The sequence below is a fragment of the Macaca nemestrina genome, chromosome 8 (genome assembly GCF_043159975.1).
Source record: "Macaca nemestrina isolate mMacNem1 chromosome 8, mMacNem.hap1, whole genome shotgun sequence".
Taxonomy (NCBI): domain Eukaryota; kingdom Metazoa; phylum Chordata; class Mammalia; order Primates; family Cercopithecidae; genus Macaca; species Macaca nemestrina.
This window is the reverse complement of record NC_092132.1, coordinates 32,479,833-32,493,755: the sequence shown is the minus strand read 5'-3', so window position 1 is coordinate 32,493,755 and position 13,923 is coordinate 32,479,833. Positions and strand designations below refer to the sequence as shown.

Sequence of the window (13,923 nt, the reverse complement as noted above, 5' to 3'; positions counted from 1 at the left end):
TCACAAAATATCCATGTAAAATTATTGCCTCTTTTAAAAGATGTGGAAACAGAGAAGAGCTAAATTAATTGCCCAAGGTTATCAATATGTTGATAAAATATCATTCATTTGACTCTAAAACTTCAATACTATCATCTATACCACCTGACTATAGATAACATAATTCCATATATTCAATCATAACTCTCTCAAGTATGTGTCTTAGAAAACCGTAAATAGATGCAATTAGTGTACCTTATCCTAATTTATTCATTTTAATATAAAATTTTAAGTAATTGACAATATTTGACCCTAAATATGTTTACCTTAATAAGGCATAAAAGCTTTACTAACTGGATTTAATATTGAATGAAGACATCACTTATCTGATGATAGTGCCAAGTATAACCCCATGGCCTGGAGCCTCATAATACTTTGTTTTAAAGGTGTGAACAGATAAATTTAAAGGTGTAGCAAAAGCCAACTGCTTTTCAAATCAGTTGAAATTCAAATCATCATCTAGTCCTTTTAGTAAAATCATCTTTGGCTGCATTCGTTTCTAAAGGGAAAGTTCAGAAGAGTTGATGAGGCTTTTTTTTCCTCCCTTAATATAAGCCTCCTCAATGAAAAATTTCTAACATCTCTGGGCTCTGGATAAAATTAATCTATAAATTTCTGTCACTTTAGTTTCATTTGCTATTATGAGAAAATACCATTGGAAGAATAATTTAAATAAAGAAATATCAAGCATTAACAGTAAAAAGCAATAGTCCATGCTTTAGAATACAAATGATGTAATTGTGAAGAGAAAAATATCCTATGCAATGCACCCTAAACCTAACACCATGCTGTTTGCCATATATGAAGGTTCTGCTCTTCCTAAAATTGTAAAGATTAGTTGTGCGGTTTCACTCTGTGCACAGCAGGGTAACCATATGCTCTAGAAAACTACATGCAAGGAAAGCAGCTTGTTGCAAAAGTGGGTGAAAATGCCCTGAAATAATTCTGAACAAGATAAAAATGTCTCTACATAGGACCATTTCTTCATATTCCAAAAGGCAGAGGAGTCTGCTTTGGCATCAGCTTTGAGCACAAATAGAAAGTCTAGCCCCTTCAAAATATTTTAACAAAGAAAAAGATTTAAAAGTCACATACGTCACATTCACTGTGACCATCTCATTCACAGGTAAAACAAGCTCTGGTAACCATTTGGGGAAATCAGCTACACGCAAAACTGTTTCATCTCTGATGTTTAAAGTTAAGCTTTCCCTTTTGATCAATTCAGCACATATTATTATCTTTCCTTATTTGCTCATTCTATTAAAAATGAGAAATCGTGTGTTCATATGATAATAAGCTGACAAGATATCTGATCAATGGTTACAGGTGAACAAAACAAAGTGGTTGAAAATCTGAAAAAAAAAAAAAAAAGGTTTCCTTAAAGTACTACTCAAAGGAAATAAGAACATTGAGATCAGACATTCTTAAAATCTTTACATAGGACTAACTCAAAAGCATGGCTTGAAGGGTAGCATTGGATAAAAATGTTAAAATGGTTACTTGCAGATTTGCCATTTGTGAATAAAATAAACTTTCATTGTTTAATATTGTCATTCAAGTCCTCAGACATTCTGAGTACTTTTATCTAATACATTTTAAAAGTGCATAAACCTGTTAACAAGTAAATTCTAACATTTTGTTTTTTCTCTTCTTTCTTCTTAAAGACAACTTATTTAACAAAATGTAAAATAATTAAAAATATAAAAACGTATTCACTGTTATGAATGACATTGCTTTGACAATTTCAAAAATGTGATGAAATAAGGTAATGGATAGAAAATAAGGATGCTATTCAATAAATATGTATTTAAATCATAAACTGGTACATTTCTGAACATGTATTATTAAATAGCCATAGTTATAAACATTGAACACAACTTTCCATTAAGTAACATAGTTAGGGAAAAGTCAAAAGAACAATGGAAAAAGTAAACAAAAAGTATGGCAAGATATTGATAAAGCATACAATGATCAATATTTATATGTAATTCTTCACCCCAAATGTTGATATTCCCCTGTTTTATGTATTCACTTTACCAATGTCAAAGTTCTCACATCCAAAATAAATAAATAAAATGAATAAAATTAAGTAATTCTATAAGAATTCTATAAAACCAGATAATTTTTTTAAAGTTATAAATTCTAGAGTCTATTATTAGTTATGCTTTAAAGATGCTATTAAAATAAGTACATTAGTTAGTCTTATAAATAAAGACCTGGGAATTCAAGCAGACAAATATAATTTCACCATATATATAAAATAAGAAAACAATGCTTAAAGATTAACTCCTGAGAATTTTTGATTCGGCAATCAACTTTTGCATACTTTTCTTTTTTCTCTTTATTTTATTTTCTTCTTTTTTAAAATTTAATTTTTTTTTTTTTTTTTTTTTTTTTTTTTTTTTTTTTTTTTTTTTTACTGTTTTACCTCCATCTATTAACCTTTCAGGGATTTGAAACATGTTAAGTAAAGAGAAACTAAACCCTGATGTTTTTTTCTCTTGTTATTTGATACATTGAAAAACAACCATTTTAAAGTATTGAATTTAGGGTAAAATTTAAAATTTAGAGCTAAAATTTGACTTGGTATTGATTTTCTTATTCATCTATTCCTTTATTGATCTTTCCAGTAAAACCATAATGAATGTCAATAGCTCAGCCATTCTTAAAGGTTGCCAAAACTAATTATTGTCATTAATATTGATTCAGAAAATCCATCTGCCTTAAAATATCCCTTCCAGTCATAAATTTCCCACCATTTGAGTCACTCTTATGGAATTAAAGTTTAGCTTTTACTATATTATCCGAGATAGCCTGTCAACATTGTTTTTATCCTAGTGGAAAACAAAAATCCTATGAGGAATAGACAGTGTTGGGACTGTGTGATAAATGTTGTTCTCTCTCCATGATGATCATCTTCATCTAAGTTCTTGCTACTTAATGTGTGAGCAAACCTAGAGATCTGTTAGAAATGCGAAATCTCAGCTCCAACTCCAATTCCGTCAAGTCACAACCTGCATTTGAACAAGACTACTAGATGATTAATGTCCACAATGAAATTTGAGAAGCATACTATAAGACCTATATTCCACGTAACTATCAACTGTTACTTGCACTTCTGTATATCTTACTGTTTTGTCTGATTGCAGCTATTCACTTGAAATTTCTTCTTTAAATTCATGCTAAAGTGACTCCTTTAAAAATTACATTTGGTAATACATGTTCCCTGCTAAAGTCCACCAACGGTTTAGATAAAAATAAAGCTCATTTTTAAGGCCTAAAAGTCAAACGGTGTTTTTCCTACCTATATTTCCCACCTCATCTACCTTACTCTCCTCCTGGCGCATTGAGTACCAGAATTAGTGGGTTTTCTTTTTCTCAAGTTACAACTCAAGCTCTTTATAACTAACTGTTTTCTTTTCCTGGTGTGCTTTCTTCTCTGAGAAACTGCAAAGCATAACTCCAAGAGTGTCTTTGTCTCCTTTCTGTTATTTAAGTCTCAGTTTAAATTTTAACTCCCCAAAGAGGCCTTTCCTTACCATCCAAACTAAGGTAGGAATCCATCTATCTTACCATCAGACAATTATTTACTTGTCTATTGTCTTTTTCTTCCTCACTTGAATATAAGTTCAATAAAGCAGGGTCTACTAAGTTTTGTTCAATACTGTATACCCAGCAATTGGAAGACAGCTTGGCACTCAGTGGATATTTTGAGAGAGAAAAAAAATTAAAAGAAAAGAATATGGAACAAAAAAATGTGAAAAGAAATAAAGAGAAAAAAGAAAAACAGAAAGAAAAAAGAAAGAATATAGAAAAATGAGTGAATAAATAAATAGTAGAATGTGGTGGTGAAGAGAGTAAGAATAGCACTGTCATCTGTTGTTAGAAATAACACTGCCTAAAAGAACAGCTAGGACTGGACCTCCAAATAAAGAAGCTTTCAAATTTAAGGCACAAATGTGGGCATTGGGCACAGAAAAAAAAAAAAATGTACATGTGACTGATTTCACATTTAATGAGATAAGTACATTGCTAATCTCTAAATTCCTTGATGGTAGCATTGGCCACTTCTGTGTTTGTTTTCACATTGGCTATAAATAATCATTAAAATAAGTACATGTCAGCTCAACACCAGTAGGGAATATAAAGTGATGGCAAATACATTAATTAATACATAATATCTCTCTATAGAGTCATAGACTTTTAGGATTAAAAGGGACAGTAACAATCATATTATTAAGATACTCTTTGATGCTTTAGTCATTTTTAAATACCCACTTTGTCCATTACAATCTATGCTTGAATGACTTTGAGAATTCACTGCTTCCAGTAGAACACAATTTATATTTGAAAAAAAAAAAAAAAACCTGAATGTTAGATCAGTCTTCTTTATAATAAACTGCTTTGCACTGTCTTATGGTTCCATACACTAAATTTTACAACCTATGCCAGAGGACAGATTTAATCTCTCTTACACAGAACAACATATCAAGCATTTGAAGCCAGTTTTACCTCATCCTTCCTCACATGCCATACTTGTTTTGTGGTAATTCTTTCTCTTATAATTGACCTATAATTTTTCTCTATAATCTAATCTCCAAACTTTTCCTTTGGGAATAGAGACTATACAACATAATTTTGAATTCATCACATGCTTAGTGAAAGATAAGATGTACAATAAAACCCTGATAACTGATTACTTGCTGAGCATACATTAGTATCCATAAAAATATATTTACATGACTACTCATAAACTAATTCCCTCATTGTTATAATGATTATTAAGATTTTAAAAACAACATGTTTTAGATTTAGAAATTTATACTTTATAAAAGTCTTAATAGAATATTTGAAAATAGTGTAAGTTTCTTGCAAACACTTGAAAACACTTAAAATATATTTTATGCATAATAATATAGCCTATTAGTGATGAACACGTAATAGGCACCTAAAAATTGCTGCTTTCACACAATGCAGTTTTTGAGGTAGAAGAGTGTTACACCAGTTATTGAATCAAATTTGTTACATAGTAATCTTAACTTCTGACATAAACTGGCAATTTAATGTGAATATTAAATGTGTATAATCATTTGCTGTTTTCTTATTTTTGTTGAGCCTTATAAATATTCAGATGAGCTTACTTGAAAACAATATAAATTATAGTAATAATAAAAAATTGCTGCTTCTTTGGATTAAAAGTGGTCACCTAAAATAAATGTTTTATGCTGAATTAACTGTTCTTACCTTAAACTTAAGAATAATAGATAATGTACTTATTTAAAAACTGTTAGAGTTTCTTTTAGGCTCTAGTTTTGGAGGAGAAAAGTCTATATCATATTCAATCTCAATTCAACATAATTTCATGTAACTTTATTAATCAAAGTAATATTCCACTGATATGGTCATTAGCATTAAATGTACTGTGGCATAACTGAGTATACTATGTCAAAACAAACAGTAGTAATGTCTATAAAAGCCCCATAACACACATTTAATTCTGTAAGATGTTGTAGTTATCTAAGTTAAATTCCCATTGGGAAGTCCAATAAAAATAATTAATAATTATTATATGTGTATATGAAAACATTCCCAGAAGAATATATCCAAATTTTGTACTTAAAAACAGCAACTATCAAGACTGTTCTTTAACAGCTGACAGAACTTGTCCACATATTGAAAAAATAATAGTAGAAATATAATTCTACTAAGTCTCCAAGAAAAGCAATGCTAAAGTAAAATAGGGTGGATTAAACACATCTTAATTATTATTTAACATAATAAAATATGACAAATAACTCCTTGAGACAAGATACCCAATTGTGCTTATAATCTATGTTATTTCAACTTTAACATCACTTAGTGAAAGACCACATATCAGACACTAAATGAATCTTGAATGAATCAATACTAGTCTAGGACTATCAATACTAGTCTAAGACTGGATTTTTATACGGTCTCTGCCAGGCCATAATTTTCTCTACAAAATAATGATATTGTACTATATGATCTGTAAGTTCCCATCTAATTCTAAAATAGATAATTCTGGAAACACAAGAATATTTACTTATCATTTCTAAAATCATATCATTACATAGGTCTTGCTATTTTCAAGTCAACGTTAGGTAAATTCCTTAAGTCTATAAAATCAAGCTTTAGAGTTTAGGGATTATTGAAAAAGATTTTTAAGTTAAATATTAAATGATATCAAAAGAGATCTTATAGCTAAGGCAGCAAATTATTCTGATGAATTTACAAATGTCACTAGATATATGTTATCTAATTTTAAACATCTGGATATTTTGTAAATAAAAAGTCAATTATTTTTAAGCTTACTTATCTTAATGTGTATCTTCCTTCAAATGTAAACAATTTATTTATTTTTGTTACAGGCTATTCTGCCTAAATACCCACTCAAACCATTTTCAATGAGTCTTAGTAACATAAATATAATCTACTAGTTTCAAATATTTATTCATTTTTCTTCCTTTTTTTTTTTTTTTTTTTTTGAGACGGAGTCTCGCTCTGTCGCCCAGGCTGAAGTGCAGTGGCCGGATCTCGGCTCACTGGAAGCTCTGCCTCCCGGGTTCACGCCATTCTCCTGCCTCAGCCTCCTGAGTAGCTGAGACTACAGGCGCCCGCCACCACACCCAGCTAATTTTTTTGTATTTTTATTAGAGACGGGGTTTCACCGTGTTAGCCAGGGTGGTCTCGATCTCCTGACCTCGTGATCCACCCACCCTGGCCTCCCAAAGTGTTGAGATTACAGGCGTGAGCCACCACGCCTGGCCTCATCTCTCAATAATTAGTTCAAATATTCTCTGAGCAGCGCTCTTTGATTCATATTTAGAGCTTGTTAGTCCCTCTACTGTAATTCAGTAACATTCTAAAAGTGCTGCTATGCAACTGTTTCTCATAATAAATTTGTGATTATTCTTTTTATTTAAAGTTATGTAGACTGTTCTATGGCATAGATTGTATTGTTCATTCTCATATACCTGCTATCCAGTACAATGTCATGCACATCACAAGAGTCAATACGTATTTTGTGAATAAAATGAAAATAACAACCATCCTATGATGCAGGTGTTCTTAGCTAGAGTTGTGACTTTGGGAATTGAACTTACTGCTCAAGATCATAAAGCTAACAAGGAGCAAAGTATAGTCTCAGCCTAGTTCTTTGACCAAAACTCAAAGTTGATAGTAAGCATTTTTTTTTTAATCTTTCCATTGGGAGAAAATACCTAAGACTTTAAGGCACTTCCGATCATTACTATGTTTAATGCTTATAATAACCCTGATGTAATATTATGATACTACAAAAACTACTTTGCAAATATAAAAATTGAGGTATAATTGTTCATTTGACCTGAACAAACTCTCACACATAGTAGTTGGCAAAGGTGGACTAAAATTCAGTCAATAAATATTAAATTCTCATTTTGAGGACTATTGGACACATATACAGCAAAGTGTGGTGTGGTGTTAATATGCATTTTTAAGAGATCTAAACCAACATTATTTATTTTCTTTCTCTTTTGCTTCTTTTTATCTCAATGTACAAAGAATCTTCAAATGGAGGAGACTGGAAATAATTTTCTGTTACTGAGAAAAAGTAGAACCTTAAAAAATTAAGATAATTTAAATTATTGATGTTTTAACTATAATACAATAGGAAAATTAATTGGAATGGTACCCTATAAAGAACTGAAAATACATTTGAGAAATATTTCAAGTTTTTCCAGATTATTCATTAATTTTACAGTTGTTATTTAAATAAAATAGTTATAGTGATTGACTCTATACACATGAAGTACAAAATACTGTGTCTAATCCATGTTTTCTATGTGTTTATAATAATATTGATGTCAATTATTAATATATGCCCCAGTTTATAAAAACAGATAAATTGGGAACCATTAATGATCAAAAGACATTTTAAAACTGAAAGTTTAACTGTAATGTGAATTAAAAAATTAGAAATATTAAATTATTATATACTGCAAAATAGCATGAACTTGCAGACATCGAATGGACCTATGCTATAGTAATCTCTTATATTTCTGTTTTACACTGTAATTAACTTTAGCAAAATAATATCCATTAGAATATTTTTCATAGGACATTTTTGACTTTATAATTTTCTAATGGTTAATTATAAAATTATTTTGATTTTATAATTGTTCAGGGGCTATAAGCAAAGCCTTTATATCCAGTTCCATTTTGTGAATTTTGAACTACTAATACAATAAAAGTAATATATTATTATGGATTAATGACGATATTGTTGCCTTTATTTTTAAAAAGCTGGCATAACTGTGACAAAATGTAGTTACCTTTAACACTGAAATATGTAGAGATTTCATTATTTTGAAGAAGGTAATTTCAAGCCTTTAATTTAAGTGAATTTTCTAGCAAGTGAAATTGTAAATACTTATTCATTAGTTTGACAACTATTTTTTAAAAATATCTATTGGTCAGAAACTGTACTAAGTACTGAAAATGCAGCATGAATAAAACGCATCCATTCCTTGTTCTCAGACAGTTTAAATATTACAGGAAAAGTTATAGGGCTGATGATTACAAATGCCTTTTATAACAATGGCAAGTTATAAGAAGAATACCTAACCTTCCTAGAGGTAACAATTTAAGCTACATCTTGGAAAGGAAATTAGAATTATGTGGTTAAAAGGAACAAGGATTAGCTTCTCAGAGTACCTTTAGGGAGAAAAGAATAGTGTTTGACTAATTAAAATAAATTGTGTTTTGCAAAATAATAGAGTGATTGTGAGAGTTACATGAGATGAATTTGGAAATATGGAAAAAACCCAGATCATGTAGTTTCCTGTGGGTCCTCACCAAGTCTCTACTTTACTCTTAAAGGCATTGAGAAATCACTGAAAGCTTTAAAAGAGTCGAGTTAGATGACTGGATTTTTATTTATAAAAGTTCATTTTAACTACATTGTGGATAATAGATTAGAGGAGTACAATTTTTTTTTTCTGAAATATCTAAAAAAAATAGTTTTGGGTTGTTTACCAACTTATTGAAAAAGTAACTTAAAAGGCTCACTCTCTGCATACACACTATAACTTCTTTAGTACTTTGATCAGAATTCATTTTACAAAATCTATCTTGTACAACTAGAATGGGTTTCTCTATGTCCTCGACTCTATTGCAGTGTCCTGCAGGAACGGGTCATGCATTATTTATCTTTATTTCCTCTAGAACAGAATCTGGTACTGAGTAAAGATTTTAGTCATTGTGTCTGAGCCAAAATTATTATTTTCAAAATAATACTGGTTTGATGTCAGCCATTTCCAGTTTAGAAATTTGGAACTGCTGGTAATCAAGTCTTAGAAGATAGTTTCATAACTAAGGGCATAGCTATATTTTGAGAACTTTAGTAAACCCTAAGCAATAGAATAATAGGTTTCCTCTACTGTTAACACTGATATTTTTGCCCATAATACTAAGAGATTGTGTCTAGAGTGTAATAGATAAGTAGCAAACCAAAATCACTGAAATAGTAGTGAGAAGAAGAAACAGAAGAACCAATTTGAATTAAAAGAGATAGGTGATAAAAGTGTAACAATTTAAGTCACTGTCAACAATGATGAATACATTAAAAATGTGTTCCATATAATGTTTTACATCTAATTTAAAAAATAAATGAGGAATACATTTCCAAGGTACATAGCATCACTGAATGCATATTAAATTCAAAATCACCATTTTGTAAAGAATATGGGGAAAGGTAAAACAGGTATCAATCTCTCAAACAGCGCTAGGAGCTTATGATAACAACGGGGAAAGTTTGAGCACTGATTTGGAATCTACCCAGGAAGTACTCTTGATGCTTAATTAAAATTTACTTGAAGAAACTTAAAAATTTTATATGGAACCATTTTAAAATTATTTAATTTAATTTAATAGTTGACTATCACCTTTTCTATTTTCAGTCTGAATTATTTTTCCAAGTTATATAAAATTTTAATTTTTAACCACAAAGTGTCTCACACCACTTGATGGCAAACTTTGGCTAAAGCAGAAATAGTATTATTAGTTGGTTTTACGATAAACTTATGTCAGAAATTATCCTCCTTCTATATGATGGGTAATAATAATTTCCAGGTAGCCTACCAATATTAGCTCGTGAAGTTTTCCAAAGAGAATGAAAAAATAGTTTTTAACATTTTAATATAATTTTACCTACTTAAATTTTCTAGTAATAAGACAAAAACTGTTTACTTGATTGTGCAAATCAAAATTTTAACACGGTCCCTATATTCTTATGAATGAATATTTATAATAGGAAAGTGAATACGGAATCAAGGTGATATTGATTTAATCTTTTTGAGAAGACTATTACCAGTTAAAAATTCATTTTAGAATGTGTCTCGTTAAAGAGAATCAAAGTAAGTACTTTCAGTACAAATTCTAATGGAAACAAACTTCTGAGATATTTTTGTATGATTTTCAATTAATGTATGTAAAGATGTCTTGATTTCTATCCTTCTTGTGCTCTAAGTATTGAATGGCTCCCCATTACTTAAATCATGGTCTGTATAAACCATTCCTAATCACACTACAAAAACCATAGTCAGTTTAGAGAAAATATTTTGATATCTTTGAAATGTAGCAGATATTTTATACATGAAATATGTTCAATTAATGTTCTTACTGATACATATATTGATATAATTAAAGACCTTTTATTCTTTTACACTATATTGAATTTTTTTCCTAAACTTCTCTATGACACTTGCCACCAAGAAACAGAAAAACGTGTTTTCTAGACTTCTTTATTTTATAAAAGGTAGGCTTATATTAATTGAGTAGAAAATTACCAATGTATGATGTGGTTTTATGTCATTTTTCTCTAAAAATAAATTTGACACTTAAAGACTACTTAAATTTTGGAGCCATAATATCAATGAATAGCTGTTACCTTTTCAAAATGGAAATCTTTCAATGCAATCATACGGGTCAAGCAAAGAATAAGCTATGTAAAATGATCACCAGACATAGCGTTTCTATGTTTCCCAATCAAACTGTACATATTCTCAAGTACTAACTAACATTTGCATAACATAAAAATATCATGCAAACGCCAAAAATTACTACATGGGATAAATCATCTATGGGTAAATATATGCACTTACTAATCAAAACTGGCTACTTTATTTTCCTGTTTCATGAACATCATAACTGGTATGGAATAATAATAGGTATTTTGTATTTGTTTTTACTGTCCTGTTTATGAATTATGTCTGTTCAAATTTTTCCCCCTCCCTCTCCAACATTTGCATTGACTTTGACTTATTTTTAAATTTCAATTTCTATGCTTTCAAATTATTCCAGTTTTCGGTGTTACTATCCATATTTTTCAGCTACTGCAAACTTTTTCTTTTGCTTTCTACATCTTGGCTCTCTTCCCACTCATTCTCTAATTAGAATCATTACCAAAATATAGCTTTGGCTGTAACTAAATGGGCACAAGTAAAATAACATCCAATACCTCTATGAGTAACAACTGCAAGCTCTTTAGTTCTTTCTATCTGTTCAGCATGTCTTGGTCTTCTCCTGGTACTTTGTGTATCTGCTTGATGAGGAGAGAGCCCGTCCTTGGACGTGTTGGGGTCCAGACCTGAATTTCTGAGACTTGTAACTTGCACTCGCTGTTCCTCGGAAAGTCTATGGATGGTGACAGCTGTAACACTGGATACAGTAACATCTGCAGGTGTGCTAGCAACAGCAAGAGCACCAGTGGTAGTCCTGTTATGCTCCTCTAACTCACCAGTGGAGGTAGTGTGGGTCAATGTAGAAGAACCTGTGGGACACAGTAGCACTAGATGCTAACTTTTTCTTTTTAAATTTTGTTTATTTTTTCTGATAAGTTTAATCAGTCATATTCTCTTCTATTACCTTAAGGATAATCAACATGAAGAGGCAAAACACAAACACGCCAGTAAATTGTGAAGCACACTAGATCTGTTGGTTTGTTTGTATCAACCATTCTATGGATAGATATACACACAAAATACACCACATTTTAACTGTAATACATTGAAGGGAGCAGGTAAAAGAATAAACCCTTTATGTGGCCCTGAATCAATCTTCTAAAAAAATCTACAGATGAATTTCAGCAACAAATGCCTGGCAAGTGTCAGGTTTTGATGGAATGGGTAACTAGGTAACCACACTTTTCTCAAAAGTATGCTTTGAATAGTCTGCCATATCTCTTCAGAAATTCTGGGAAAAACATCAAAATTTTGTATTTTAAGACAAGCAAGTGAAGAAAAGAGAATTTAAAATCAAAGCCAAAATGAAAACAAATGATGGGAAAAAATGAGACACTAAAATAACCACTATATGACAATGTCTTTCTTAACCTCATTTGTCGTGAGCTCTCTAAGTACCTTAGAATTTACTGAGTTTTTAAAAATCAGTTAATAAGTTTTACTATTTTTACATAATGTTTTAGTTTAACCAATTCTGAACTAAATAAAATTAAGCAAATTATTTAATTTAGAAGTGGTTGAAAATTAACTATTAGTAAACATCATGGAACTTTAATTCATACACACTAGTTGTAACTATTGGTTGGGAATTTCTAAATATCTCATAAGCATTCCATAGTGTATATATATGTGCATGTGTATATAATATTACCACATTTTTATTCTAATTAAAGATTTTTTAATAATTTAAAAGTGTGTATTCAAAGTGTCAAACTAGGGTTTGCTTTTTCATTTTACTTTTTTTTTTTAAGGTTGTTCTTAGTGGTTCATAATACTTATATAATGAAAAAAGTAACTTTATAAAAGAAGCATAAAATAGAATGGGGGTATATTTAAAAGGACCTTGACAACTAAAGTCCTTAACAGCAACAACAGCAACAACAAAACTTACTGAATTTTGGAGTTGCAGCTACTAATTAGGAATCATAGTCAGATCCCGGTTGGAAAACTTCTGAATATTTTCTAAAGCCAATGAGTGGTATATGTTTTTATACATTTTTCTTCTCAACATTTCAAAATTCTGTTACCAATGTTTAATTAGCTATTTTAGATAAAAATGCATAGGGATATTTTAACCATTCTGAAAGAGTAAATAAAAGCAGTGTCAATATGGTTTGAGAATACTCTGCCTTTCTTTTTTTTTTTTTCCTCTTCTGCTGTAGGCAGGTGATTAGTAGCACTAATAATTCTGCTTTCTGCCTTAAATTCAAAAAGGAAGAAAGGAAGTCAAACCTGGAGTCCCTCATGCATAGGCAAACAGAAAAGCCCATTTCCGCCCCTAATTCTTCCAGGTTGAGTCATCATATCTGAATTTGATGTAGAAATTCAGAAGTACTAAGTGATTATTGTATTTTGAAAGAGCCAAAAGTAAATAAGGTATGATGATTATCAAATTATTTTAAATATTTTAATATGTTTTTAAGCATGAATCAGAAAGCTTCTATTCAGTATTTATCCAAGTTGTTTTGTGAATAACCTATTTCATAGATCAGAATCTACGAAGTTCACACTGGTTATATAAATCAGACTCAATATTTAGTCAGTTAATATTTGATAATAATTTTTAATCGCATAGTTAAGCAATAACTATGCTTGCACTATTAAAATACAGTAATTGAACTCATGGTAAACTGCACATTTGTGATGCACAGTTTCATACATACATCACGATGAGCTCATGTGCTCATTACTATGAAACTTGATCCATATTATTCACCTAGAGAGTTTAATTGAGCCTTTTATTTTTGAGAGGAATGTGAAGTCAGAGTAAAAACTAATACTTTAATATTTTTATAAACTCATCATAATTTCCCAACTTTCAGGTTTAATTTTAATAAAAGAAACTATTAACTATAAACATATG

General features: G+C 30.2%; 1 protein-coding gene and 1 long non-coding RNA gene across 7 annotated transcripts in view; one reads left to right on the top strand and one right to left on the bottom strand.

Annotated features, from left to right (window-relative positions):
* The window catches only part of LOC105475960 (CUB and Sushi multiple domains 3), a 1,218,758-nt gene that overhangs the window by 711,101 nt on the left and 493,734 nt on the right, over positions 1-13,923 (bottom strand). For 3 of the 6 annotated variants that reach the window (XM_011731490.2, XM_071067897.1, XM_011731491.3), the window contains exon 7: positions 11,558-11,869. The exons of the other annotated variants lie outside the window; for them this stretch is intronic. In XM_011731490.2, the coding sequence (XP_011729792.2) occupies positions 11,558-11,869 (312 nt within the window). The remainder of the gene's footprint in view (positions 1-11,557; positions 11,870-13,923) is intronic. 6 annotated transcript variants of the gene reach the window in all.
* LOC139355777 (uncharacterized) overlaps positions 1-13,923 on the top strand; it is a 122,835-nt gene that overhangs the window by 92,440 nt on the left and 16,472 nt on the right. The gene's annotated exons all lie outside the window — the stretch shown is intronic.